This window comes from Simochromis diagramma, unplaced genomic scaffold (assembly GCF_900408965.1).
Source record: "Simochromis diagramma unplaced genomic scaffold, fSimDia1.1 OVJJ01000657.1, whole genome shotgun sequence".
NCBI lineage: Eukaryota > Metazoa > Chordata > Actinopteri > Cichliformes > Cichlidae > Simochromis > Simochromis diagramma.
This window is the reverse complement of record NW_024387147.1, coordinates 127974-154508: the sequence shown is the minus strand read 5'-3', so window position 1 is coordinate 154508 and position 26535 is coordinate 127974. Positions and strand designations below refer to the sequence as shown.

The window sequence follows — 26535 nt, the reverse complement described above, 5'->3', positions numbered from 1 at the left end:
TGATGTGTACATGTAGTGTTTATGAGGGTAATTATTACTGGTGATAAAGCTCCTAATAATCAAACCAAGCATACAAGCAGCAGACAAAGGCAACAAAATATCCGTCGCTGCTTCTGTCGGACCTCAGTCAAATTTTAATAGAATAGAATAGAATAGAATTCAACTTTATTGTCATTGCACATGCACAGGTACAGGGCAACGAAATGCAGTTTCGTAATGCATGTAATGCCCAAGTCTGGAGTTATTACAGTATATACAAAAAGTCCATAGACAGCACTCTAAGCAACCAGGAAAAACTTATTACTAACCTGTTACTTTATTATCTAATGCTTGATAGATACTTGTTAGCAATCTGAATCTGAACAATGTTTCTCGTTGTGTTTCTGGGCTGTAAAATGAACTAAAGTACTTCACATTTAAAGCTTGTCTTTGACTTGTGTCTATCTCATTTTGGGCACTTAGTCAAGCTATTATTATTTAGTTTCAGTATATATATATTTTTTACAGCCGTTCTGATAAAAATCTGCCTGATATGTTTCTGCAGGAGAGTATAAATGTATCACATGATGTGGTGGTCAGACTATGTTAAGTTGTTATTTCTGTGTAAAAGGAAGGAAGCAGAGATAAGTTTTAAAACCTCTTTGTTTCCTTCACAGCTCTTTGGTATCTGCTGTGCTGCTGCTTCACTCTCTCTCTTTACAGAAAGTTGTAGAAGTTTTCAGACGTGTCACTGCTGGATGTGAGGATGGGAGCCACTTTGCTCTGTGAGCTGGGCCTATTCTGTGAGTACATCACTGACTCCTATTTTTCGATTCATACTGATCCATAAACATGTTTTAGTAAGAAGAACAGAGCATCAGTCATTTGTACCATTGCAGGTCATGTGATCAGAGGACTCTCATGTTTGTTACCAACATGGTTGTTTGTAGAATGGATTAGATTTTAGTGCACTGACTCAGATCAGAGTGGAGCTGGTTTAGTTTATCTAAGAAAGGTTTGTTTTCTCCATCAGTGATAATTTGATGCTGATTAAATCGTAATACAAAATGTAACCAATCATAGTAGACAATGATAAAATGCATAAGGGCAGTGATTAAAGCCAGTGCTAGATTTTAACAGCATTTTATTGCAGAAATATTCTTCCTTAGTCAAGGTATAAAAGAGTACTAGACTAATCCTGCTCCTGACTAAATGAAACTTGCTTCCTAAAGGAAGATTAGAGCTCGTCCAGCCATAAATGGAGATTTAAAAAAGAAAACTCCCAGTAGGCAGGTTTAACTTCAGATGAATGTTGTTTGCTATGACACATAAATATGTCAAAAATGATCAACAAATACCTCCTTCTAGACAAATTCTTGTTGACAGAAGTGACCCACTGCAATTTGTCAATGGCATTAATTTTTGAGATTTTTTTCTAGTACATAAAGTAAATACTGGGGAGATCATTTCCCTTTTGGAACCCAGTCTTTCACTGGCTGCCCAAAGAGGATGGCCTGTACCATTTCAGGTCATATGATCAGAGGACACTCATGTCTGTTATCACCATGTTTGTTTGTAGACTGGATTAGATTTTAGTGCACTGACTCAGATCATAGCAGACATTGAAAATCTCCCAGTGTTTTAAGGAGCTTGGTAAGAAAGCGACTGGACTTTAAACACTAGTAGGATTGTTCCTTAAGAAGGTCATTAACTCACTATTGATCATGTGCCTCAAGAAATGAGACACATCATTACCAACAGTTTTTTATTTATGTTACATTTTGGTGTCTTTAGTTTGATAATGTCTGAAGTTTCTGTCTTTATTGTAGTGCTCTGTACACTCCTCTGCAGTGGACACGCTCAAGGTGACTGAACAGTTTTCACTTTTTCTATTTCTTCCTTTTTATTTAATAAAGATTATTCTCAACCTGTATGACTCTAATGCAGATCCTATTTGTGTTACTTTTTTTCTATTTATCACAGTATTTTCATTTTGTGTGAATATAAATAAAGTGTTATCAATCAATGTCTTGCCTTGAGCATTAAATAAGTGTTTCAGATTGCTAATTGTCTGTTTGTGTTGGATTCTAGATGCTGTGCTAACTATTGAACCCAGCTGGTCCAGTTATTTCATTGGAGAGTTTGTTACCTTCAAGTGTGACATGAATGAAGGAAGAGACACTGACTGGTATTATGCAATCAACAATGATGGTCGAAAGTATTACGGCTACTGGGAGAACGGAGACTACAGATTAGGAATTCGCTCGACATATGACAGTGGTGAATATCAGTGCTCTGGTACCTGGAAGGAGTCAAATTATACAAAGAACAGTAATACTGTCTCTGTAACTGTATTAGGTAAGTCCTCAGTGATTAATAATCTGATGATTCCAGTTAAAATTCTCATCTGAATTATAAAAAAAAATCTGTTTAATAAATGTTTCATTGAAACTATTTTATTTCTGATGTATTGAAACATTGAACTTTAACCATGACCATTGCATTTTACCTAACTTTGTTCACAGTACACACTACAACCAAAATACTCATGTGCATGTTTTAATGTATAACAAGAATAACTGTGGATGAAATTTAATTTAAATAATGAAAAAAAGAAACATCAAAGCTCCACATAATTTAAGGTGACGATGTTTCTGTTGTCTAAATGTGAAACCAGGCAGATCCCTCTGAACCCATCGTGTGTTTCCTTCAACAGTGAACTTCATTAGTTTACATTCAGTGTGACTTCTTCAGGCCAAAGAATGGACAAACATTTGAAATGTGCTTATTTAGAGATCTACAACCTGAATTACCCGACTAACCTCAATATTGTAGCTCTCTTACTATGTCAGAAAAAATTAAAATGATCTTAAACTGTATTTAAAAATTAAATTTAATTAGGATTAGCATTCAACTTTATTGTCACTACACATTTATAAATACAGGTTAAGGAAATACAGTTTGCATCTGATCAGAGTGCAAGAGTAGTAAGTGCTAAAAAATAGGAGCAATTATATACAGATAAGGGTAGTATAAATCAATGGTGGGATAGTTATGAACAGATTATGTACAGAGAGAGCAAATATACAGATGACCTACAGACATATGTACAGATATACAGATGATCTATATAGTATACAGATGTTCTGCATTGCTATACAGACGGGCAGAAATACAGATGTACTATGAACAAATATAAAGTTTTGCTAAATATATACAGATGTGCTACATATGGTAAACAGATCTACAGAGTGCTATGAATATATTCACAGTGGAAGCGTAGCGCTCTGAACAGACTATAGTAGTGAACAGTGTACGTACTATACCAGAGACTATACTGGTTCAGTGTCCTAAACTATAGCAGTAACCAATGTAAGCATATTCTGAATGTTGAGAATGAATGACAGTCATGAACATGGTCATTAGGAGGGATAAGTGGGTGTGGATGGAAAGGTTCAGCAGGGGACTGAGTTCAGTAAGCTGACAGCTGTGGGGAAGAAGCTGTTCATAAACCTGCTGGTTTTAGTCTGTAGGGTCCTGTAGCGTCAGCTGAAGGGGAGGAGCTGGAAGAGTTTATTGGCAGGATGAGAGGAGTCCCTGAGAATGATGCGTGCTCAGCAAAGACATCTCTTCTTGGAAGTTGGAATTTAAATAAAATGAAAACATATTTTAAAATGTTGTTCAATGGCTGTGTGTTTTCTTTTCGTCTTTTTGATAACAGCATATAGACCCTGGGCCACACTGACAGCAGGAACAACAATCATACCAGTAGGGGGCCGTGTGACACTGACCTGCTCTGTGCAGAGCTCTGATGGATGGAAATATGAGTGGTTCAGACGAACCCAAACAACCTCTGAAGTTCAAATCAGAGATCAACAAAACAGAGATATCAGAGTATCTCAAGGAGGAATCTACAGCTGCAGAGGAACAAGAGGAAACCCAGTTTACTACACTTATATAAGTGATGATGTCAACATTGAGAAAACCTGTGAGTTCAGTAATTTAGTTTGAAATATACATTCACTCATGATTATCAAACATACAATGTTGAGTTTTCTGTGTTGATTTCATGTTTCTGTTTGTATCTCAACTGTTAATATGTGTAAACAGTTTCCAATAAAGTTGTTGTAAAACAACAACCCAACTGGCCTCAGATATTCAGAGGTGAGACGATCACTCTGACATGTGAGGTGCAGGAAGGAGGTGAAACCACTGAGTGGGAGTATGAATGGAGAGGACCCAGGACACCCACACAGTGGACACACAATAATGATGTGACATTCAGAGTCCAGCAGTGGAGACTACATGTGTAAGAGTCGACGCAGAGATGACTCATATTCTTCAACAGAGTGGAGTGAAGCCTTCACATTGTCAGCATCAAGTAAGTCATGTTTGTTGTGTGATCTCCATTTGACAAATGTCATAATGGTCAGCACAGGATGGATTCAATGGTCTACAAAGCATGTTACATTGTTAGTCAGACAAAGAGCTGCAGCTGATAGTAGCCTCATTGTAGACAGTTTGTCACCACTTTGTGTCATGAACTTTCAGCTGGTATAGAGACGCCAATGCTGACCTGCTGCTCCATCACCTGAGGACAATGATGACAGAAAAACAAAAACAGAAAAAAACTGACAAGGTGGAAAAATTATTATTACAAACAAACACTGAGGTGATGTCTGTGGAAATACAAAGTGGACAGAATGTGTGGGGTGAAGATGTAGCATATTAACCATATTACATTATCCTTTTTATAATAGATAGTAAGATTTATATATTTTTTTTTAATTACTGGTTGTCTTTGTGATTAATGGAGTTACAAGAAGTAATGCAATATTTTCCTTGTTCAGTTGCATTACTGTTGAAGATTTTTCTTCTTTCTCTTTTTGTCAGGAAATTGATGCTTTCAAAGACTTCATTTAAGAACAGTGGTAGATAAATCATTGCATTTTGTTGTATTGATGGAACGAACAGTGATGTGTGACTTTTTGATATTAGTGTGTATTTTTGCAACAGGAAGTTTATAGATACATATTGATGTGTTTCTTCTGGTCATGTAGGAAGAAGACTATCCGCTAATCAAAGCAAACTTGCCATGAACAAATAATCTAAACAAATGAAAATGCTTTATGAAAGTCTGAAATTAGAAATCTCATAAATAAAGTGTTTCTATTTCAAATTTCTCTGTGCAGCTACTAGTTAGACTACTACTAGTCTGGGAATTATAAACTTCAATTGGGAAGAAGTTCTGTGTCTTCTGTTGTGGTACTCTTTTGTAAATCCAGAGAAGAATCATAATGAAACAGAAAAAAATAAACACTAAAAGAATAAAATGCATTATCGGCCTCTGTAAGAGCACTCATACCATTTCAGTTTGCTCTTATTCCTTCCTATGTGTTGTTGGAAACTGGAGAGCAAGTTTATTCCCAACAACATACAGACACATGCAGATTACATCAGACTGGTGTGATCCCAGCCTGTGTGTGGGGTATATATTCATATTTTCTTTCTGTCTTTGTTTAGACTCAACAGCAGATCAACCAAAGGCCCAAATAACTTCTGATATGAGAGACATTCCAGTAGGGGGCAGTGTGACCCTGACCTGCTCTGTGAACTCATCATCATCATCTGGATGGAAATACTACTGGTACAGAGATGAGAAATCCTCTGAAGCCCTGACCACACAAGATGCAGTTTTCCACTCAAATGGACAAATCAGTGTCTCACAGGAAGGACTCTACAGGTGCAGAGGAGGAAGAGGAAACCCAGTTTACTACACAGAGGACAGCCAGTCAGTCAGGATTGATACAAAGGGTGAGTTTATAATATATTATTTAACTTTTTTTAACTTATAACTTAGGTTCAGTTTAAAACGTATGTTTCTTATCCACAGTAGATGTCCCGAGTCCTGAAATCTCTTCATTTCCTGTTCTGATAAGCATTGGAGCAATTTCTGGAATTACATTTATTTTCATCCTGCTCTTGTTGTATTGCTGTAAAAAGTTCAAAGGTGAGATTTTCACATTTTTCTTCTAATATTACATATTTTATATCTTAAATGATTAAATACACAGATGCAGCATTGAGTCATAAAATGCAAACTGTTCACAAGAATGTATAATCCACAACAACATAAAACAAACATCTAATTTTATAATTTTTAATAAAGGTGCTGCTAATGAGCAGACGCTGAGTCAGGATGAAGATCAGCAGCAAGTGTTCTCCTCTCTTCTTCATGGTTAGTTTTTCATGCAGTTTCAAATATTCTGATGCTATTTGCAACAAGACTGCACTTGTTACATCTGCTGCAGCTTTTAATATAAATGTTATTTGTAAGAATATTTGTGTTTAAGTTAGTATCACAGACATGAGGTGACTGATTTTCTCTTACCTGCAGGTGATCGTTGTGTCTATGAGACAGTCAGAAGATGTGAAAACACTGAAAATGGTAAAGTTTACACTTTCATTAATATAGAGCTTGTGGAAGCTGGATGATGATACAAAAACTGTGTTTAACATGAAAGTCAATAAGATTCTTATTTCAGGTCCAGCAGAAGGTGATTACACCAACGTCACATCTGAGATTCAGCTCAGTCATTAACAAGACAAGTGAGTGCACAAAATGTGAGGTGATGACCATGAGAAAATACCTTGATAATTATCATCATTAATAATTACACTTGAAATGCTTTCATTTGATCACCTCAACAGGGCAACGTGGTGACCCAGAAGAGAGCTCTGACTACAATAATGTCAATTCAAATTCAGCCACAGCTCTTAACAGCAGCTCTTCAGCTGTTTTGTAATTGTCGATTGAGCCAGCACCAAAAATGTATTTAATGGTAAAGAAAGAAGACTCCACAAGAACCACCTGCAGACCACCCTGTGTGATGCTGCACTTGCCAAAAGACAAACCTTTGCAGCACTCCATCCATGTCAGATAAAGTGACACTGCCAGAGACTTCCCATTCAGGCAAACACCAGACCTCTTATATCCATCAGATCACTTGAAATAACTGTACATACTTCTTTCTCCCATCATTTTTTAAAAATGTCTTATACTGTAAATATTCTAATTTTATTGTGAACGTTCATTTTAATCAGCTTTCTTATTATTTAAATCTGTTTCATTATAAGTCAAAATTAGTTGTTGTTTTTTTTTTAACCACTTTTTTAACCCTTTAAGACCTACCATAGAACCAAGTCTGCCAGAGCTTATATTATATTTTACATGCTGTAGTACCATTTTGGGAACATTTCAAGTTGCTATACATCAATACAACTGTTATAGCCCATATTTTAATAATATGTATGCATTAAGTCCATAGTAACTACATGAATTGCAAAAAAAGTACAATAAACTACAAAAAAACCTGAAAATCGTTTTTGGTTTTTTACATATATTTCTGCTTGGAGAAATTTAAGAGGTTTATCCCTCAAAACTTTAAATACAAAAAAGTTGCAAAAAAGAGTTTACAACAACAGGTATTTTATTTTGAGTGTCTTCATAATTTTATTTTTGAAATACACCAATTTTTATACACTGCAGGAAAAACGAAAAACAATCCTATGATGCAAATTTTCAAAGAAAACAGCATGTGCATTAAAATAAACTATTTTCAGCAGTGCAATTTGAGTTCTAAGCATCCCAGAAACTATTCAGAAAAGCATAAAGTCAAACATGACTAATAAAAACACAAGTATAGGCTTTGAAGGCCTACAAGTAAAAAACTACATTTTCCGCGAAAATGATGTCACTTCCGGTTTCGGGCAGGTAATGGCGGACACGCCATCGTTCGCGCTGAATGTGGGAAGTGTTACGAACAGCTGATCGGATCGGCAAAGCGTGTTTCTGGAATATTATGTTTTTGTTCCTGCAAGGGCTTTTTATGCAGTTTTTGCAAAGCTATATGTGGAAGGAAACCGTGACCGAGGAAAAGCTGATGGCATGAGATGTAAGTACAACTCTTCCGGTTTCATATGCAAAAAAAATTATTGCGCTAGCTTATGTGGTTCCGGTTCTACAGGGATTTAAAAATAGTTACGCAAAACCAAGCGTGCCAGCTCCGACAGGCTTTAAAGGGTTAAAGAAAGAGAACAATCCATTTACTGTTTCTCTCATATGATGACTGTGTGGCAGACAGAGCAGGACCTTAAATTCAGAACATGGTAATAAACTTTAAAAAAAAATCTTGATTTTATTCTCTGTGACTCACAGAACAAATTTAAATAGATAAGACAGAAGACACACAACCAAAGAGGGTCGAATGCGGCAAGAAACAAGGCGAGACTCAAACAATAAATGCATAAAAGGTAACATAGGAAGAGGAAACAGGTGGAAGAACAGCTGGGACTAACTGGGGAAATGATGGGGAAAGTAAAGCTGACCACTAACATATAAGAAAAAGGTTACCAAAAGAAAACAGGGAGTAACGAACACCTACCACAGAGACAAAGACTTAAAAGGGTATGTGAAACACACTCTCAAAAGTGGAGTACGAGGATTTAACATCTATATGTTTATCTATATGCTGTTCTCCAAATAATTAATCACGCTTAATTCTAATTGAAGTATGACCCTAATTAATAGGACGAAAAAGAAAACCTAGTTTGATCAATGAAAATTGTTTTAATGTCTGGATTTTGCCTGCACTGGCATCATTCACCTCCAACCTCAACATATTAGTCTCTGTGTGTGAGACTGACTGCAGGAATGTGGTGAAGATAAGAGTGTGGAAGTCTGTGGCTTGTCATCATGTGTGAGTGTTAAGTAGGTTGGTGATAGTTAATCATGCTTAATACTAATCAGAACCAATATAAAGGGTCTTTCTGGAGGCGTCTGGCTGAATCCATGACACAGAAGAAAGATTAAACTGAAGCAGAACATAAACAAACTATGACCAAGAACTAACCTATAGCCTGATGGTGTAAACACAAAAACATAATATGGTATCATAAATGTATGAAGCAAAAATTAGGCCCAATTACTCAGGATACTGAACAATATGAATCTCGGTCTGTAACTTAAAGCTGGGTCTAAAGACGCAGCACCATGACAGTCCCTGATCTCCTGCTATGTCACGTTTTCTGTGCAGCCTTAGTCAGCCTAAGAAGTGTGATTTCACCAGAACTGCTGTAATAAGTGAAGAGAAACACAAGGAAACTATGTTAAACTTAAGAAAGGCAAGTCTACACAGCAGGACACACAGTGTGGGAGCCAGGTTAATATAGTTCAATTTATATTTGCTGTTAAACTTATTTTGGGTAATTAGTAATTTAATAAGTAAATTCATGTTTATAGTGAAACTAAAATTATTTTATTGTGTTTTGGCTTGGTAAAGTAAAACTTTGAATATGTTCACTTTAAAGGCTAGGTTTATACTTTAAATCTATGCATCATGAATTTATGCAAATAAGTGCACACGGTGGGGGGGACATAGCAGAGGCAAGACGCTGCAGAGCCACACGGTTTTTCTACCGTAGTTTGTTTGTTGTTGAGGGTAACTTAAACCTCATTACGCCTGTAAGACAATTTACATGCTCTGAATTATATTTCTGTTTGTATATTTTCATATCGGAGTCCCGTGGAAGGTTTTTCCTCTTCAAATGAACATACACGAGTGAAGGACGGGGAAACACACAGTACCCCACAGAAACAATTTGCTTGGAAGTTCTATTTTTATAAACGAAAAGAAAAATTGCTGACAGGACTACTAAAAAGAGGAACGATGCTGCCCAGTCTATGAGTTCTGTTCAGGATGAGGAATAATGAAACTATATCCACAGACAAAACATGTTTAAGTGGACAGATTACAAACCGTACAGAGCTTCATCTGTAGGCAAAATCAAAATAAGACAAGTTTTTATTGCTGTCAGTTGCTGAGGTTTAAAAAGTCCAAAAGGAATCAATACTAGGAAAACTGACTTATGAACACACAAGTGATGTAATGATCCAGGGAACACTAGAATACACACAGCTAAGTATCTGGGTAACAAGAGCAAATACACAACAGAGGCAGAAAACTGAAAAAGCGACGGAAGACTGAGACAATAACTACAAGAGGATATGAGGCGAGTAGAAACAGGTGGGGAACACAGTGGGAACAAGTAGAATTATTACAAGTTTACAAGTATTATTATTACAAGTAGATGAGATGTGAGATGGCGGTGCGGCAACAGCACGCAGCGACCACTCTGGACCAAACAGTGCCGTTTTTGTGTTTTTTCTATCGCCTTTTTATCGTGACCTCTGAGCCACATGGACACCACAACGAGAATAATCGGTGTTCGGGTTTATCAATGGCAAACACTTCTAAATTACAAGCATCACACAAAAACTGACCTGGAACTGCTGAAAGCGCTGAGCGTCCTTGGGTTGCTACCGAAACCAGGCCCTCAGTCCTCGGCGTCACCTGATGCTGGAGGACAGGTCGCTGAAAGTGGCGTGTGAGGAAGCGGAAGCGCGGCATGCGGGGCAGGGTACTTTTCATGTTTGTACAATATACATAATTATCACGTTCGTACAATATAAATATTATATTGTACGAACATGAAAAGTATATTGTTAGAACAATAAACTTCTCACGTTATAACGTGATATAGCTCTATTTTTCTTTTGCCTGGGTGGCAGCTCTACGCTTCCGTACTCGAATGAGCTTGCCTCATCCTACAAGTTGTGCCTCCATCTCTTGTGTCCAGATCACACGCTGCACTGCCGTGCTGCTCCACCTTTTCTCTTTCATTTCTGTGTTTGTGCGTGCGCAGTGTGAGAGGCTGCGTTGAGGGGCGACAGGATTTCAAACAGGTTTGATTATCATGCGACCATACGATTGATGATTGGGAGCTGGTCGTGAGGTGTTAACTGCTTTTCGTTACCCCATGTATACTACACGATGCACACACAATTAAGGCAAAACTCGAGCTGATCCCCAAAACGGTTGCGCGACTGAAAGATTGGCTCAAAATGGGCCAAAAATCGCACAGTGTATGCCCAGCTTTTGGAGGCTAGCTCCAAACAAACATCCGCAGCTTGGCAGTGTATACAGCACTATAATGACCAGACCTAATTCTTTTGAAAACCATACATCTTTCCACAGGTCTCAACTTCATCAGACATCACCTAGACACAGAGATGGATGAGGCCAGTGCAAACAGCGGCCTATTCAACGAAGATGATGGATCCATGGGGTCAGGAAAGCCAGAAGCAGGGGAGCTGGAGAGGTACCTTTCATGTCCATTCACTGGAGGTGTGGATCTATTGCATGGCGTTCCTCACATCAAGAAGCTGTTGAACAAAATCAATACAGCTCATCCTGCATCTGGAGCTTGTGAAGGACTTCTCAGTCATGCAGGACTCCTGTTCACTGCTAAACAGTTAGAGCTTCACAAAAAGAACCTTGGGAGCAAACTGCTGCTGAAGCTTAACCATCACCTCACTGAGTGAAGAAATGGCTCATTTTTGCTAAATATGCAGAAATAGATGCACACCCATACAATTTATGATAAACTGAGCTGCCTTGTATGAACATATGTTGAAGATGCCTCGTTCTGTTTTCTCTGAGGCTGCTGTGCCATTTGGAGCAAAAATGAATATAAAGTTTACAGCATATCTTGTCACTGTAAATTGTTTGCACTGTTTATATGTTTATATTATTTACTGTAGGTATTGGTGAAAAAAGCTTTATGTTGTGAAAAACTGAAATCTGGAAATTAGAATTGTTGTGCCTTATTTTGTTGATCTGTTTACATATATTCCTTTTGAAAATGGTAAAATTTGTACATTTATTTATTTTTGTTTGTCTGATAACATTTATTTATAAAATAAATCAGACATTTGAAACAGTTACTCGCTACTTGAGTAGTCTTTTCGACAAGTACTTTTTCACTTTTACTTGAGTAATAATATTTTAAAGTAATGCTACTCTTACTTGAGTACAATCTTTGGATACTCGACCCACCTCTGATACGATGAGGAAGTATACTCAAAAACAAACTACTGATAATCACTTATAATATTTAAATCCCCGCTAAGATGGATCAATTACAAAAAACCTATAGATACAAGAGTAAACTTTCCCAACATGGCTGAAAATACTATTTAACGTGCAGCTTTAGATGACAAACTCATTATACACATAAAACAAAATCTCTACAAACTCTAAAAGACAAAATGCAGCAGCACAATCAGGGAAACACACAGCAGCAGGCCTCTCTTCATCCCTGTTTAGCACAGGTGAAAAACACATAAATAGGTGTTATAATGGATAAAATTCAGATTCAATTACTATTTTTCCCTTTAAAAGTAATCAAAAGCACTTTGGGGACATTTAGCTCTAAGAACTAACACTTAGTAAAGCAACACCAAACTTAAACTTATAAGTTAGTACAGGGAGAGGACCTACAGAGAATGTGCCTTACTGGTGTGGAGATCATGCAACTCTGGCTGGGAACCTCCACATATGCAACATGTTTGCTAGCGGTGTCCCACTGACTAATGCCCCCGACAACATTGACATGTGGAACCTTATTATTACAAAAATTCAATTTAAATAATAAAAAATAAAATCTATGCAATGCAGTTTTGTGAAAGTTCACTGTGACTCACACATTATTACATAGTATATTATAGCTGCAGCTACATACTACATATATACATATAAATATATAAATAACATTATGATTTATGATTTGCTTCAAGATATGTTCTCTAACTGCACCTTTAGAGGAAGCTAATGTCTCCCTTCTCATTCTCTCCGTCACTACCCAGAGCTTGTGACCACACAAGGGTAGGAAGATAAATCAACCTGCCAACAGACAGCTTCACTTTCTCACTCTCACTATTTCACGCTCTCACTTCACTACACCACACTGGTCCTGCATCCATATCACTGCATATGTCACACAGTATCACCCAATCCACCTGCCAATCTCCCACTCCACTCTTGCCACAAGATCCTTAAAATCCTGTGCTTTGGGCCAGAACTCATCCCTAAAACACAGTTATGACTTCAACAATTATCCAGTGTCAATCACGGCTCAGAGTTGGAGGTGCTGATTCTCATTCCCTCCTCTTCACACTCAGCAGCAAATCGCCTCAATACGAGCTCGAGTCCTCCATCTTATAAAGTAAAGGGTGCAGGAAGCACAACTGTGTTTCACCAATAACTGTACGTTATCAGATTTCCATGGTAACTCTGCCTTGCTGAACTGCTTGCTTCCTCTTATTGCTTCCTTTATTTGACTTACACCGTTAATTCTGTAAAACACATTCAAGTCTATAAACAGCTGCTTTGTTTGCAGCTGTGCTCTGCTATCTAAAAATGTAGCCATGGAAATGAGTAACTAAGTGTGTAAGTGTGCTTTTTAGTTACTAAGTGTAGCTAGAAGGCACTTTCATTATTTATTAATACAGCAGTTACAACTACTTCTAAGAAAACAGAGAGGAGCTGAGAAAGGGGGCAGGACTTCATCTGGTCACACGGTCACTTCTGGTTAAGGACACATTTCTATTTTAACTTGTGCACGCTTACTTTCTGTGAGTGAATTTATGACCAATCTAAGATGTCACCACAGTGGAAAGATATGTTAAAGGAATCTGCATTAGTTTAATGAAATAAAAATAAAATTACTGTTAGTTATTGATTTCACTGCTGTGTGAGAAAGTGTGTGGATTACCAACATCTGCTGTGAACATTTGCTGTCAGTAAGTATGACATCTCTGTTTATCAGCTGGTATGGGGGCTCACCTCAAATCCATTTAATGTATATTTGAAGCAATGTAATGATTTTGTGCATCAATATTTAGTGTATCGCCATCTCCTTGTAAAGGAGCAGCAGCAAACTCAATGACTACATCTGTGACAGGAAGGGAATGGTAAAAGTTTATTGTCTTGGTGGTGTTTAATCAGTTGTCTTCATTTATGCATCTACTGCAGTTTAAAACGATCTGAATGATGTGTACATGTAGTGTTTATGAGGGTAATTATTACTGGTGATAAAGCTCCTAATAATCAAACCAAGCATACAAGCAGCAGACAAAGGCAACAAAATATCCGTCGCTGCTTCTGTCGGACCTCAGTCAAATTTTAATAGAATAGAATAGAATTCAACTTTATTGTCATTGCACATGCACAGGTACAGGGCAACGAAATGCAGTTTCGTAATGCATGTAATGCCCAAGTCTGGAGTTATTACAGTATATACAAAAAGTCCATAGACAGCACTCTAAGCAACCAGGAAAAACTTATTACTAACCTGTTACTTTATTATCTAATGCATGATAGATATTTGTTAGCAATCTGAATCTGAACAATGTTTCTCGTTGTGTTTCTGGGCTGTAAAATGAACTAAAGTACTTCACATTTAAAGCTTGTCTTTGACTTGTGTCTATCTCATTTTGGGCACTCAGTCAAGCTATTATTGTTTAGTTTCAGTATATATATATTTTTTTACAGCCGTTCTGATAAAAATCTGCCTGATATGTTTCTGCAGGAGAGTATAAATGTATCACATGATGTGGTGGTCAGACTATGTTAAGTTGGTATTTCTGTGTATAAGGAAGGAAGCAGAGAGAAGAAGTGTTAAAAAGTCTTTGTTTCCTTCACAGCTCTTTGGTATCTGCTGTGCTGCTGCTTCACTCTCTCTCTTTACAGAAAGTTGTAGAAGTTTTCAGACGTGTCACTGCTGGATGTGAGGATGGGAGCCACTTTGCTCTGTGAGCTGGGCCTATTCTGTGAGTACATCACTGACTCCTATTGTTTGATTCATACTGATCCATAAACATGTTTTAGTAAGAAGAACAGAGCATCAGTCATTTGTACCATTGCAGGTCATGTGATCAGAGGACTCTCATGTTTGTTACCAACATGGTTGTTTGTAGACTGGATTCGATTGTAGTGCACTGACTCAGATCAGAGTGGAGCTGGTTTAGTTTATCTAAGAAAGGTTTGTTTCTCCATCAGTGATAATTTGATGTAGAGCTGGGCGATAGAACGATAACGATATGTATCGCAATATAACTTTTACTCGATAGAGAAATTAAACTATCGCAATAGACCTCGCCGCTCTTGTCCTCTTAAAAAAAAAAAAAAAAAAAAAAGGTCAGCCAATCCAAATTAAGTAGCGCAGAGCCGAACCAATCACAGCCGCAGCGTCACGTCGCGTGACTTGTTACGTACAGCACAAGTGCCAAGCCGCACATGTGTATTTGTTTGGGAAGCGGCCAGCCACCGTAACGCCCGGGTAATGGAGGAAATGAGTGTGCCGACTAGAAAAATCAACCGAGCGTGACCGAAGGTTACCGAAGAGAAAACAGATGATGGTTCCAATGCCGGAGAGATTGTCGAACAGAAGAGCCATAGAAGTTCCGTAGTGTGAAGGTATTTCGGCTATTTCAAGTCTGACAAAAAACAGAGTAGCACGCACTGTAAATTGTGCCGAAAGGAAGTCTGGAAATACAATAAACTGGTGCATGCGCTACGTCCACACGTACCCGGGTATTTTTGAAAACGCAGATTTTTCTATGCGTTTGCACCTTTTGTCCACACGTAAACGGCGTTTTTGGTCACTGAAAACGAAGATTTTTAAAAACTCCGTTTTTGCATTTACGTGTGCACTAGAAAAACGGAGAAAACGCAGCGTCAAAGGTGTGCGCATTTTTTGACGTCACACTGTGCGCCACGTTATTGTTTCGGTGAAATGAATTTCTACAATACTGTTACTGTTAATTCTACTCTCTGCAGTGTTTAAATGCTTACATATACACACAGTTACTGTCCCTCCACACAGACGACTCGGTTCTGCTTCTATGCCCCAGCTTTGTTTACTTTTTCCCACCGAGGCTTCTAGACTTCTGATTGGCCAACATTTCTGCACGGTTAGGAATCTAGCTCCACCTGCTGCTTTGGCATGTTCATAGCAGCGTTTTCCTTCATTTCTCCCTTTATGTGTGGACGGGATTATTTTTTAAAACGAAAACGGAAAATCTCCGTTTTCAAAAATACCCGTGTACGTGTGGACGTAGCCTCAGTCTCTGACTGGAAGCGCTAATTCGTCATTCGGCTTTTGTCAGACTAAAGTAACTGTTAAAACTGTTTGAAAAGCTAAGCTATACAACAAGGAGAGATTGAGAATTTCCTTTTAGTTCTCAGTTTATGTGATATTGACAAAAGTTAGTCAATTTTGTCTGTTCTTCTGTAAAACAAACTAAGATTTATTTTTAGAATTAATATTTTGTTTCTAAGTGGAATTGACAATTTAGTAGTCTGTTTCGTTTGTTCTATTTTGAAACTTAAACGCTTTAGCGGCTGCCTTTTGTGTAGTTTGCAATATTTGCCTTTATTTATCTGAAAAAGTCTCATGTTCCTTAAGTACATCTACCCTGTTGAACTTATTATGGGAAATAAATATTTAAATCAAAACAAACTGCTGATTATTTCACATTTTACTTGTGAGCAACGGCACATTTAAATCTTACAAATATAGTTATTTGGCTTATATCGTGATAGATATCGTTATCGCCTGAAATGAAAAAAACATATCGTGATATGAAAAAATCTTATATCGCCCAGCTCTAATTTGATGCTGATTAAATCGTAATATAAAATGTAACCAATAATAGTAGACAATGATAAAACACATAAGGGCAGTGATTAAAGCCAGTGCTAGATTTTAACAGCATTTTATTGCAGAAATATTCTTCCTTAGTCAAGGTATAAAAGAGTACTAGACTAATCCTGCTCCTGACTAAATGAAACTTGCTTCCTAAAGGAAGATTAGAGCTCGTCCAGCCATAAATGGAGATTTAAAAAAGAAAACTCCCAGTAGGCAGGTTTAACTTCAGATGAATATTGTTTGCTATAGAAGACACATAAATATGTCAAAAATGGTCAACAAATATCACCTTCTAGACAAATTCTTGTTGACAGAAGGGTCCCACTGCAATTTGTCAATGGCATTAATTTTTGAGATTTTTTTTTAATACATAAAGGAAATACTGGGGAGATCATTTCCCTTTTGGAACCCAGTCTTTCATCTGTTGCCCAAAGAGGATGGACTGTACCATTTCAGGTCATGTGATCAGAGGACACTCATGTTTTGTTATCACCATGTTTGTTTGTAGACTGGATTAGATTTTAGTGCACTGACTCAGATCATAGCAGACATTGAAAATCTCCCAGTGTTTTAAGGAGCTTGGTAAGAAAGCGACTGGACTTTAAACACTAGTGGGATTGTTCCTTAAGAAGGTCATTAACTCACTATTGATCATGTGCCTCAAGAAATGAGACACATCATTACCAACAGTTTTTTATTTATGTTACATTTTGGTGTCTTTAGTTTGATAATGTCTGAAGTTTCTGTCTTTATTGTAGTGCTCTGTACACTCCTCTGCAGTGGACACGCTCAAGGTGACTGAACAGTTTTCACTTTTTCTATTTCTTCCTTTTTATTTAGCAAAGATTATTCTCAACCTGTATGACTCTAATGCAGATCCTATTTGTGTTTCTTTTTATTGATTTATCACTGTATTTTCATTTTATGTGAATATAAATAAAGTGTTATCAATCAATGTCTTGCCTTGAGCATTAAATAAGTGTTTCAGATTGCTAATTGTCTGTTTGTGTTGGATTCTAGATGCTGTGCTAACTATTGAACCCAAATCGTCCAGATATTCCATTGGAGAGTTTGTTACCTTCAAGTGTGACATGAATGAAGGAAGAGACACTGACTGGTATTACAAAATCAACAAGGATGGTCGAGATTATGTCCCCTACAGTGCACACAAAGACTACAGATTAAAAATTGGCTCGACATATGACAGTGGTGAATATCAGTGCTCTGGTAGCTGGAAGGGGTCACATTATACAAAGAACAGTAATACTGTCTTTATAACTGTATTAGGTAAGTCCTCAGTGATTAATACTGTGATGATTCCTGTTAAAATACTCATCTGAATTATAAAAAAAAATCTGTTTAATAAATGTTTCATTGAAACTATTTTATTTCTGATGTATTGAAACATTGAACTTTAACCATGACCATTGCATTTTACCTAACTTTGTTCACAGTACACACTACAACCAAAATACTCATGTGCATGTTTTAATGTATAACAAGAATAACTGTGGATGAAATTTAATTTAAATAATGAAAAAAGAAACATCAAAAGCTCCATATAATTTAAGGTGACGATGTTTCTGTTGTCTAAATGTGAAACCAGGCAGATCCCTCTGAACCCATCAGTGTGTTTCCTTCAACAGTGAACTTCATTAGTTTACATTCAGTGTAACTTCTTCAGGTCAGAGAATGGACAAACATTTGTACTGTGCTTATTTAGAGATCTACCTGAATTACCCGACTAACCTCAAAATTGTAGCTCTCTCACCACGTTAGAAAAAATTAAAATTATCTTAAACTGTATTTAAAAAATAAATTTAATTAGGATTAGCATTCAACTTTATTGTCACTACACATTTATAAATACAGGGTAAGGAAATACAGTTTGCATCTGATCAGAGTGCAAGAGTAGTAAGTGCTAAAAAATAGGAGCAATTATATACAGATAAGGGTAGTATAAATAAATGGTGGGATAGTTATGAACAGATTATGTACAGAGAGAGCAAATTTACAGATGACCTACAGACATATGTATAGATATACAGATGATCTATATAGTATACAGATGTTCTGTATTGCTATACAGACGGGCAGAAATACAGATGTACTATGAACAAATATACAGCTTTGCTAAATATATACAGATGTGCTACATATGGTAAACAGATCTACAAAGTGCTATGAATATATTCACAGTGGAAGCGTAGCGCTCTGAACAGACTATAATAGTGAATAGTGTACGCACTATACCAGAGACTATACTGGTTCAGTGTCCTAAACTATAGCAGTAACCAATGTAAGCATATTCTGAATGTTGAGAATGAATGACAGTCATGATCATGGTCATTAGGAGGGATAAGTGGGTGTGGATGGAAAGGTTCAGCAGGGGACTGAGTTCAGTAAGGTGACAGCTGTGGGGAAGAAGCTGTTCATAAACCTGCTGGTTTTAGTCTGTAGGGTCCTGTAGCGTCAGCTGAAGGGGAGGAGCTGGAAGAGTTTATTGGCAGGATGAGAGGAGTCCCTGAGAGTGATGCGTGCTCAGCAAAGACATCTCTTCTTGGAAGTTGGAATTTAAATAAAATGAAAGCATGTTTTAAAATGTTGTTCAATGGCTGTGTGTTTTCTTTTCGTCTTTTTGATAACAGCATATAAACCCAGGGCCACACTGACAGCAGGAACAACAATCATACCAGTAGGCGGCAGTGTGACACTGACCTGCTCTGTGCAGAGCTCTGATGGATGGAAATATGAGTGGTTCAGACGAACCCAAAGAACCTATGAAGGTAAAATCAGAGATCAACAAAACAGAGATATCAGAGTATCTGAAGGAGGAATCTACAGCTGCAGAGGAACAAGAGGAAACCCAGTTTACTACACTTATGACAGTTATGATGTCACCATTGAGAGTGAGTTCAGTAATTTAGTTTGAAATATACATTCACTCATGATTATCAAACATACAATGTGAAGTTTTCTGTGTTGATTTCGTTTTTTTATTTGTATCTCAACGGTTAATATGTGTGAACAGTTTCTAACACGCTGTAAATTTAAACTGCAGAGAAAAGACAGACAAGAGTAAAAAAAAAACACAAAAAAGAAAATAATCTTTTTTGTAGATTTCATTGGTAGTGGGAAGATCATTATCTTAAAATGTTAAAATTTAGCTTTTTTTGTTGCCTTTTTTGTGCCCTTATGATATTTTGTTTGTTGCAAATCACAAGAGAAAAAGGGGGAACATCAAAAATGTATGTTAATGTAAAGTGGTCCTCAATGATGTTTTGATTGTCTAAACCTGCATACAGCCTTCTTAATCCATCATTGTGTATCCTTCATCAGAGAACTGTATACGTTTACATTAATGTGACATTTCCAGGCCATAGAATGGACAAACAGTGCGTTTATTTTAAGATCTACAGCAAGAGTTACATTACGATTATCTCCCTGCTGAGACAGGGACAAATAAATATTCAAAACCTCTTACATTACTGGGAACAAAGACAAAAGCAATAGTCATATAATAAAGAAGGGTAGTGATTTTGTTCTAACTGGGAAACTGCATAACATTAAAGCATTCTTTAGTAAAATGTAGCTTTTTAAAATGTGTCTATGCTCTTATACTGAATGACTTTTATTTTCACTCCCTTGTTTTTCATAACAGCATATATACCCAGGGCCACACTGACAGCAGGAACAACAATCATACCAGTAGGGGGCAGTGTGACTCTGACCTGCTCTGTGCAGAGCTCTGATGGATGGAAATATGAGTGGTTCAGACGAACCCAAACAACCTCTGAAGTTCAAATCAGAGATCAACAAAACAGAGATATCAGAGTATCTCAAGGAGGAATCTACAGCTGCAGAGGAACAAGAGGAAACCCAGTTTACTACACTTATATAAGTGATGATGTCACCATTGAGAAAACCAGTGAGTTCAGTCATTTAGTTTGAAATATACATTCACTCATGATTATCAAACATACAATGTGAAGTTTTCTGTGTTGATTTCATGTTTCTGTTTGTATCTCAACTGTTAATATGTGTAAACAGTTTCCAATAAAGTTGTTGTAAAACAACAACCCAACTGGCCTCAGATATTCAGAGGTGAGACGATCACTCTGACATGTGAGGTGCAGGAAGGAGGTGAAACCACTGAGTGGTGGTATGAATGGAGAGGACCCAGGACACCCACACAGTGGACACACAATAATGATGTGACATTCAGAGTTTCTGAGTCCAGCAGTGGAGACTACATGTGTAAGAGTCGACGCAGAGATGACTCATATTCTTCAACAGAGTGGAGTGAAGCCTTCACATTGTCAGCATCAAGTAAGTCATGTTTGTTGTGTGATCTCCATTTGACAAATGTCATAATGGTTAGCACAGGATGAATTCAATGGTCTACAAAGCATGTTACATTGTTAGTCAGACAAAGAGCTGCAGCTGATAGTAGCCTCATTGTAGACAGTTTGTCACCACTTTGTGTCATCAACTTTCAGCTGGTATAGAGACGCCAATGCTGACCTGCTGCTCCATCACCTGAGGACAATAATGACAGAAAAACAAAAACAGAAAAAAACTGACAAGGTGGAAAAATTTATTATTACAAACAAACACTGAGGTGATGTCTGTGGAAATACAAAGTGGACTAAATGTGTGGGCTGAAGATGTAGCATATTAGCGATATTAAATTAGCCAACATTTAGAGATAGTAAGATCAATGTTTTTTCTTTAATTACTAGTTTTCTTTGTGATTACAAGAAATAATGCAATATTTTCCTTGTTCAGTTTCATTACTGTGGGGTGAGGCATCCTAGAGAGAGAGTGATTTGGTTGCATCAATCAACATTTTTAGTGACTGGTTTGTTTTACCAACTGAGGTGAACTGTGTGAAAAATGTTCTTCTTTCTTTTTTTGTCATGAAATTGATGCTTTCAAACACTTTATTTAAGAACTTTGCATGAACAGTGGTAGATAAATTAATGCATTTCGTTTTATTAATGGAACAAACAGTGATGTGGAAGTTTTTGATATTAGTGTGTATGTGTTCAACAGGAGGTTTATAGATACAGAGATATGTTGGTATGTTTCTTCTGATCATGTAGGAAGAAGACTATTCCCTAATCAAAGCAAACTTACCATGAAAAAATAATCTAATCAAATGAAAATGTTTTATGAAAGTCTGAAATTAGAAAAAAATCTCATAAATAAAATGTTTCTATATTAAATTTGTCTGTGCAGCTGTGTGGGATGTGGGACTTATAAAATTCCATTAGTAAGAAGTTCTGTGTCTTCTGTTGTGGTAATAAGAAGGAATCACACAGAATAAGCACAAGTATTATTTTATAAATCCAAAGAAGAATCATAATGAAACAGAAAACAATAAACACTAAAAGAATAAAATGCATTATAGGCATCTGTAAGATTACTCATACCATTTCAGTTTAGTCTTATTCCTTCCTATGTGTTGTTGGAAACTGGAGAGGAGGTTTACAAGAGGTAACATTAATAGAGACAACATCAGGGCAGTGTGATCCCAACCCATGTGTGTGGGGTATATATTCATATTTTCTTTGTGTCTTTGTTTAAACTCAACAGCTGACCAACCACAGGCCCAAATAACTTCTGATATGAGAGACATCCCAGTAGGGGGCAGTGTGACCCTGACCTGCTCTGTGAACTCATCATCATCATCATCTGGATGGAAATACTACTGGTACAGAGATGAGAACTCCTCTGAACCTCTGACCACACAAGATGCAGTTTTCCACTCAAATGGACAAATCAGTGTCTCACAGGAAGGACTCTACAGGTGCAGAGGAGGAAGAGGAAACCCAGTTTACTACACAGAGGACAGCCAGTCAGTCAGGATTGATCGCAGGGGTGAGTTTTTTTCTTCTTCTAGAAACACAAAATGTGAAAAGTTAATGATCTGACATTTACACCTTTAGTGGATGTATGAATGGAAAACAAAAATGAATTCAGGAAGTTAAATATGCTTTTAAAACCCGATGATGCAGAATACAACTGTGAGGGGAGAGTGCACACCAGGGTTCAACAGATTAGAGTGAATACTTCAGTTTGTCAGTATTCATTATGTTTTTATACAATACTTAGAATAGATGAAGATGTGAATCTACTTCTATGCTCACTCATCATCTACTGTATAATTATAATAATAATTTTCATCACTGAAAAATTCACAGTGTCTGCAAACAAATGTAAATGTTCTTCTGAGCTTAAACATATTAGCACAGAGCTTTAAAGTATAAATACAAATTGATAAAATAGCGATATATACTTTTGTCTCTGTAAAGCTGACATTATGTATTTGAATTAGAAAACTATTCACAGAATTTATCACCACTTGCATGAATCAAAATATGCTGTTGGTTTAAAGACCTTTGTTCATAAAGGAATGATAAACAGGTGATGTGAAATTCAAAAGGTTTTTTTTAATCACTATTCAGGTAAATAGTCACCACAGAGAAATATGATAGTAAAACAAATAGAATATTTTCAGTTATTATTAGGAATAGTGATATTGTAAATAATACTATATTTTAAAATGTTCCCATGTGAATTATGTTAATAATCTGTATAAATGCATCTAATTAAAGCCTGGTATTATTCCAGCAGCACCTGAAAGCTCTTCATTTCTCACTCCTTTGATCGTTGGACTCGTTTGTGGAGTTTTACTGATTCTTCTTCTTCTGCTTTTGTGTCGCTTCAAACAGTCAAAGGGTGAGACCATTAACCATCTGATATTAAACTGAATATGATGTAAATAATAAAAATCACAGATGTATCCTGAACGCTCAATGTAATATTTCTGCACCACAACAGGTTACAATAAAAAATGTAATTGTCTTTTCTTACAGATTCATTCTTTGTCAGGTTGGTTCAAATCTCCCCTCTCCTGTACTAGAACTACATCCTGTGTTTCTTATTAAATCTATCGGTTTACTACGTTTGTTTTTTTGGGTTTTTTTTGTTCCACCAGGACTCGGAGCACAAATCAGAGCTCTGCAATGAACCACATGATCAAGGATGAAGCTCAACACAGTCAACATAACTCTACTGTCCAAGGTCAGCCTGATCCATGACAAGTTTTGTTGTTGTTGTTGTTGTATTTATTAATTTATTTACTGACGATTTTTAAACTCCAGGTCCGATTTATCTGTTTCTAGTTTGCTGATTTAGAAGATAATCAAACACATCCATAAGAAATTCAATTTTTAACCTAACATTGGCTTGTTTTTGTAGGTGATGCTTGTGTTTATGAATCAATCAAAGACCACGATGACACACAAAATGGTAAAGTAGATACAGTAGCATTGACATATGAAGACTATGTGATTATTTATGTTTAAACATGGAAGTTTTAGAAATCAGCTGCACACAGATAAGAAAACAAAGAGGTTGGACACTTGGTCCTTCCAGTGTAACACAGGGTCAGTCCAACTTTAAGATCAGTCTGTCCTACAAAACATAAACCATTGTGAATCTGTTTTATGAATCTATCTCATTCCTCCTGATTGATTATTCTCTAGTTTCACTTTTTGCTGGTGTTACTGTCACTACTAACAGTATGAGACAACAACCAGTAATCAACCTCATGTCTTCATTTTTTAACTCTTTGCTTATATCCTTTTTTTGTTTGGTTGTTTTTACATTTCAGAGATTAATATTTTTTTCTTTATTTTGGTATAATTTTTTTTTAAATGTAATTACGTTTTGTTTTCGTTTTTCTTATGCCAAGTTATGTATTAAACATCATTGTTATTATTGTTATTCTAATATTTTAACCTAGAAGAATCACGTGGAATTAATTTCAGTGCTGTTTCAGATAAGAGATTAGAAGAAACATTTGAGGAGTCTGTTGATTAGAGCACATTATCTTGTTTTAAGAGGACATAAATGGTATGAGTAGTGCAGGAGTATAGAATGGCAAAGACGGAGGAAAAGTGAACCGTAATCCTTAAGGTTTGGATTTGAGCTTAGTGGAAGGGTCGTGCTGAGCAGGGTTGAGCTGATGTGACACTGACTTGAGGGCTGACAGGTTTTCATAGAAAAGGTTTTTAAACATGACAGAAACATCTTTAATAGACCTTCAATAGGTTTCTATGATCAGTGTGTTGTTGACTGACAGATATATAAATGTAATGAAAATGAACACACTTAACCTTTTATCCTGATCATCTGTCCATCCTCTTTCAGATGACAGTGTGCTGTATGCACAGGTCTCCCACGATAGATCTAAAACCAAGAAAGACAACGGTGAGTAAAGTAATATAACATATAACTTTTTTCTTGACTTCATTGACTACACCATTATTTCATCATTTTAAGAGGGTTATAATGATATCAGTTAGATATCATTGGATTATAGGGTCACTGACCTTAATAACCAGGGTGGAGGAAGCTTGAAGTGATCTGACACTGAAATGAGATTTAACAGTAACAGGTTGTCATAAAATCTCGTCTTCAATAAAGCGAAAATCTCCTTCAGTCAGTTCCTGTGATGAGTTATTGTAGGTGTTAACTGACAGAAAATATAAAGGAATTTAAAGCCACTCATTTTTTAATGCTGCTCATCTGTCCATCCTCTTTTAGATGACAGCCTGTTGTATGCACAGGTCTATTACACTAAAGCAAAACCTAAGAGACACAAAGGTAAGTAATGTAATAAAATGAGTACCTTATTTCTTTTGCTTTGGATTTTACACGTTTTACACACCAAGGAAAACTGTATAAATAAATCAAGTTGTCACTTTGAACAAAGAGGCACTTGCAATGACATTTGACAAATCATTTCTTTATTTGCAGGAAAACCAGCTCCTGCAGCAGCTGATGAAACAGTTTATTCTGAAGTTAAATCACAAACAGCTCTGGGTAACTGTGCAGAAATAAAATAGCTTACATGTTGTGATTTGTTGCTGTAACGATGAACTCAAGTACTCAAGTTTTTAGGGAGTAAATTTAGTTCTAAATCACCTTTAATGACTGAATTGTGCTGCATCATTTCTTTCAGATTAATAACAAGATCTGCAAAACCAACTGGATCAGTGACAAAACTGTGTTAATTCCATTAGAAGTAAAGAGATCATTGGAGAAAATGAGATTATTTTATTTTACAAAACAGTGCATAAAGTCAAACAAACTTTCTTTCATCATAATAGCACCAACTGATGATCTGGCTTTGAGACCAGGATGCTTTTTAGAGTCTTTTTACATTTAGATTGCTCAATAAATAAACAACAAATAAAAAAATAAAAATAAACAACATTTGGAAATGAAAGTCAACAACCTACAGAGGGCTAAATGCAAAGACACATCAAAGTGACAAAATAATGCAGCAGGTTTGTCCATTTTGTCAAATGTTCATTGCACCAACTCTAAATGATACTCAGTTGTCAGTTTGGCCAACGTGTGCTTGTGTGCATGCCTGACAATCTTGGAGCATATGAATAATGAGTCAATGGTGTCCTGGGGATCTCCTCCAAGATCTGGACAAGGGCATCTGAGCTCCTGGAGAGTCTGAGCTGCAGCATGGCAGCTTCAGATGGAGAGAAGCATAATGTCCCAGTTGGATTTTGGTCAGGCGAGTGTGGGGACCAGTCAGTGGTATCAATTCCTTAATCCTCCAGGAACTGCCTGCATACTCTCAACACATGACGGTGGGAGGAACCCACAACCCACAGCACAATAGGGTCTGACAGTGGGTGACAGACTCTTGAGCATGCACTGAATTGGCATCCTAGAGGAGTTGGACATCGTCTACAACCTCTGTAGCATCCAGGGTTCGTCTCACCCTGCCAGTAACGATGATGACCCCAGCCTAATGCAAAAATAGTGAAAAAAATAGTCAGAAGAGATGAGGAGGGAAAAATGTCAGTGACCTCGACCTGTAAAACAAGTTTGGGGGGTCGTTTCATTGTTGCC

At 36.8% G+C, this 26535-nt stretch overlaps 1 protein-coding gene across 1 annotated transcript in view; it reads left to right on the top strand.

Annotated features, from left to right (window-relative positions):
* LOC120743564 (titin-like) overlaps positions 1-26535 on the top strand; it is a 108100-nt gene that overhangs the window by 25399 nt on the left and 56166 nt on the right. The window contains exons 6-9 of the mRNA XM_040047221.1: positions 4287-4360; positions 19242-19499; positions 20252-20518; positions 20641-20919. Coding sequence (XP_039903155.1) covers positions 4287-4360; positions 19242-19499; positions 20252-20518; positions 20641-20919 — 878 coding nt within the window. The remainder of the gene's footprint in view (positions 1-4286; positions 4361-19241; positions 19500-20251; positions 20519-20640; positions 20920-26535) is intronic.